The sequence below is a fragment of the Buceros rhinoceros genome, unplaced genomic scaffold (assembly GCF_000710305.1).
Source record: "Buceros rhinoceros silvestris isolate BGI_N320 unplaced genomic scaffold, ASM71030v1 scaffold31347, whole genome shotgun sequence".
NCBI classification, from domain to species: domain Eukaryota; kingdom Metazoa; phylum Chordata; class Aves; order Bucerotiformes; family Bucerotidae; genus Buceros; species Buceros rhinoceros.
Window position 1 is genome coordinate 6223 of NW_010423439.1, and position 4387 is coordinate 10609.

The 4387-nt window shown below is 58.3% G+C and overlaps 1 protein-coding gene across 1 annotated transcript in view; it reads left to right on the plus strand.

Moving 5' to 3' along the window:
- MYRF (myelin regulatory factor) overlaps nt 1-4387 on the plus strand; it is a gene marked incomplete at its 5' end in the record, with an annotated part of 13493 nt that overhangs the window by 3691 nt on the left and 5415 nt on the right. The window contains 5 exons of the mRNA XM_010140417.1: nt 426-535; nt 1390-1550; nt 2010-2082; nt 2354-2442; nt 2945-3013. Coding sequence (XP_010138719.1) covers nt 426-535; nt 1390-1550; nt 2010-2082; nt 2354-2442; nt 2945-3013 — 502 coding nt within the window. The remainder of the gene's footprint in view (nt 1-425; nt 536-1389; nt 1551-2009; nt 2083-2353; nt 2443-2944; nt 3014-4387) is intronic.

Genomic DNA, 4387 nt, shown 5'->3' on the forward strand with positions numbered 1-4387 from the left:
GTCTGCCCTGGGGCAGCCCCCCAAAGCATGGGGTGGGAGAGAGGAGGCTGAAGTTTGGGCGTCTAATGGTGAAATTCCCTCGTTAGCAAGCGGGGGAGAAGATGGCACTGCCCACGGGTGGCTTGTAGGGCTTCACCTCTCTCCAGGGCTACAGCTACAGCGGGGTGATGCAAATACCCCCGTCCACCTCACCTGGGAACCAGCTTCGTCTGAGCAGCTTCTGCTCTTCTGCTGCTGACCCTGGGTGGGCTGCCTGGCCCATGGGACCTCTGAGGAGCCCTGCCTGGCCCCGGACAGGCCATGGTGAGGGGAGGGGCAGCCCTCGTGCCATCCCCAGTGAACAGGGTTCCTGCCAACAACCGCATGGGCCAGAGAGGAGGAGCCCTGCCCAGACCACCTTGACCCGCTGTGCTGTTTCCACGCAGGCGTCATTGCGCAGGAGGTGAAGGAGATCCTCCCAGAAGCTGTGAAGGACACCGGGGACCTGGTCTTTTCCAATGGGAAGACCCTTGAGAATTTCCTGGTGGTGAACAAGGTTGGTGGCAACCAGGGGGACAGGGAGGCTGTGTGAGCTGGCTGAAGGGCGTTGGGAGCTGGGAATGGACGAAGGAAACAGTGATGCCTGGAAGATGCTTCCAGACCAACATCACCCATCTGAGTTACAGACCTGGCTCGTCTTTTGGATGTCAGGAGCCGCTCTGGGTGGACGTCAGACATCAGCAGGGAGGAACTGGCCTGACGCCGGTGGAAGTTGGCAGCATCTGGCTCAGGAAAGGCTCCTCATTGGCAGCCTCCTGCAGGGAGGCTCTTAGTCATGGTCTCTCCTTCCTGGATAAGATAAGGTGGTTACGTCAAGATAACCCAGAGCACCTGGCTGCCTGACCTTTCCGTAACCTGCAGCAGCCTCTGGGCATCGAGGGGACACCCTCCCGTGGCCCACACTGAGGGGACACCCTCCCAGATCTGCCAGTGCTCCACTGCATCGCTCTTTCCAGAGCAGGGATGGCCAGGACTGACCTTAGTGCCTCATTTCTGGAAGCCCAGAGCTCTGCTAGCAGTAGCTGTGAGCGTGGCCTTTGCTGTCCCATCTGCACGTGACTAGGACATTGTTGTCCTTTGAATTAGCACCAGTGGGAGACCTCAGGGATCCTGCACCAGCAGTCATTGTTTTGGTTGGGTTTGAAGAGGATTCTCGCTCGTTCTTGCCTCTGGGCGCTGTAGGGATCCAGATGTGCCACGCTGGATGATTCCTTACCCCCAGAGCTGGGTGTTGTATAGCCTTTCCCCCCGGGACCGGCCACAGGAGAGCAGCCAGGGTGGCCAGACCCCCGGGAGCAGCAGTGCCTGCAGGTGCCAGGCAGCTCAGCCTGCCCCCCCCTTCCCTGGCAGGAACGCATCTTCATGGAGAACGTGGGAGCCGTGAAGGAGCTGTGCAAACTGACAGACAACCTGGAGACCCGCATCGATGAGCTGGAGAGGTGGAGTCACAAGCTGGCCAAGCTCAAGCGGCTGGACAGCATGAAGTCCACCGTGAGCTCTGGGGCATTCAGGTACGGGCGCTCTGAGGGCAGAGGAGCCGGGAGGGACGGCTCCTGCTGAGGCCAGGCAGTGCTGAGTGACTCCTGGTCGTATGGTCTGGGATCTCTTCAAGGAGCTGAGGTTGGTGAGGTGGGTCTGGCACCTCAAACCAGCCCAAAAAAGCTCACTGTGAGCTTTTGTCTCCATGTTTCCCTAGAGAAAGTGAGTGGTTTCCTCGGGGTAAAGAGCTCCTCACGCTCCCAGGAGCATCTGACCCTGCTCAGCTGAGGCAGGGTTTGGGGGCACAGTTCAGGCTCTTTGGGCAGTGGATCAGCCCTTCACCTCTCCCCAAGTGGATGAAGCGACCAGGGCTCGTGACTGTCGCACCGCCCAGCGATTTCTCCCCCGACAGAGAATCCCCTGGGTGCCTGGGACTGTCCCTGCGTACTGTCCCTGCTCAGCTCAGCTCCGTTCCACCTTTCTCCTTGCAGCCAAACAGGAAGCCAGTTCAGCCGAGCGGGAAGCATGCCCCACAAAAAGAGGCCCCACAAAGTAGCCAGCAAGGTGAGAGAGCTCTCCTGAAGGAGCAACGCCGTGCCGGGGAAGGGGCTTGTCCAAGACGGGTCATCTGCGTGGTCTTCACATGTTGTCTGACCCCTCCCTGCTCCCATCTCCAGGATCTCTCCTTCCTTCCCGTCCATCCCTGATGAAGATGTTATCCGGCTTCTGTGCTCGAGGCTCAGGGCTGGCGGGGGAGCAGGAGGAGAGCTTGGGGTGGGGTCTGTGCGAGGACAGTGAGGAGTCCTGAGCTCATCTCGGGGTTTTTCTCTTGCAGTCACCGTCGGTTGTCCCAGAACAGGCCTGTATCAGCCAGCGCTTCCTGCAGGGCACCATCATTGCCCTGGTCATCATCATGGCATTCAGGTGAGACCCCAGCAAGGGCTGTGGCTTCTCCGCTGTCTCTCTCGAGCTCCTCGGTTTGGCCCATGCCATCTGTTGGGGGTGGAGTGGGGGGCTGTGGACCTACAGCTTCCTTCATGATCTTTTGGGTTGGAAAAGCCCTTTCAGCTCCTCCAGTCCCAGTGTCCCCCAGCACTGCCTGGTCCCCGCTGCCCCCTGTCCCTCAGCAGCACCTCCACACGGCTGGGAAACCCCTCCAGGGATGGGGACTCCACCACTGCCCTGGGCAGCCTGTGCCAGCCCTGCACAACCCTCCCGGGGAAGAAATTTTTCCTAAGGTCCCGCCTACACCTCCCCTGGTGCAGCTTGAGACCATTTCCTCTCATCCTTGTTACATGGGAGATGAGACCAACATCCACCCCACTACCACCTCCCTCCCCTGGCACAAGTCCCTTGGAAGCAGATCAGTACCGTGACATGTCCCTTGCCCCGTGCCTGTTCTCAGCCCGTCCCTCTCTCTTTCCAGTGTGGTGTCCATGTCCACGCTCTACGTGCTGAGCTTGCGCAGCGAAGAGGACCTTGTGGATATCGATGGGTGGGTAAATCTGGGCTCTGTGGGAGGGATGCGGTGACCGGGGGAGCCCGAAGCGCAAAAAGCAGCTGCTGTGGGGTTACTGAGTTCACTCATGGTTCCTGTGAGTCAGCTCAACCAAACGCATCCTCACGTCCAAACCTGCTGTCAGTTAAACGGTCTCGAGCGAGAGGTGAGGGACAGAGAAGAAAAAGGGAAGACGCTGTTGTTTGGCTGCTCACGCGTCCACCCGTGGCCAGCCTGAATGTTCTCTGGATGCCTCAGCTGGACTAAACCAGCATGGTCCCACTGGTTGCAGGGAGGCTGGACCAGTCTGGTCTAGGCAAGCGTTTTCCTCAGCAAGCAGCGTCCTTAGTGAGGAGGGAGCGTTGAGGGCACAGCCCCAGCCCGGCGAGCGTGCTGGGCGGCCAGTGCCAGCACACCTCGCTCCTCCGAGAGCTCACCTGGCCAGATAATGAGTCTCTTTTTCTCTCTCTCCTCTCCTCTCCTGTTCCTCTCCCTCCTCTTCTGGTGACATCTCTCATCCAACCCATTTTCTTTCCACTTTCTTTTTCCCATTCTTGTCTGTTCATTCCCGTATCGTCTTTTGTTCCCCCCTGTCCCTCTCACCTTCCCTTCACCGTCCTGTAGCTCTTTCGCTGTGCCCACTGCCTGTCTCCTGGCCCTCTTTCGGCACAGGGGTCCTGGGGTCCCGGTCGCCCTGTGTCCACGGTATGTTACTCTTTCGTTATACTGGTATTTAATCCCGTCTTCCTTCTTCCTCCCATCGGCACCGCAGGAGACCAGAAGCAAACTGAAAGCTAAAGAAGGGATGTGAATATGCTGCAGCAAGTGGGATCCCAGGAGGAGGGATTATGGACCCCATCAGGAAGGGGGAATTAGGATTAAGAGGTGGAAGAAGTAAATAATTAAAGGCTAAATAAAGAAATTACATACACAAGGTAGAGCAGGAGCAGCTGGTTTGAAAGGGTCAGAAAGATAAAGGCTCTAAAGAACGAGCCAAAAAGCTGTTCCTGCCTTAGAGGTGAGGAGCTCCACTGTGGAGCATCGCTCTCGGGGACGGGGCAGCGAAAGCCCAGAAAAAGCCCTGAATTATTTCTTTTAGCACCGCTAACGGGGCAGCGGAGGAGCATGAGGGAGAGGGGCAGGGTTTGGGCTGGGGTGAAGGTCAGCTCCGGAGGCTGGTGCCCACATTCCCTCAGGAGACCCAACGCTGCGTTTCCTTTCACCAGCAAAAGAAATGCGTGTCCTAAGGTGAGTCTTGCAGGGGACAGAGTGGAGTTTCGGTTCCTCTAAAAGAGCGCAGGCTCCGTTTGTCTTTGAGAAACCTCCAGCCACGCTCGAGGTGGGCACAGGGCAGGTGAAGTGTGGGACAGC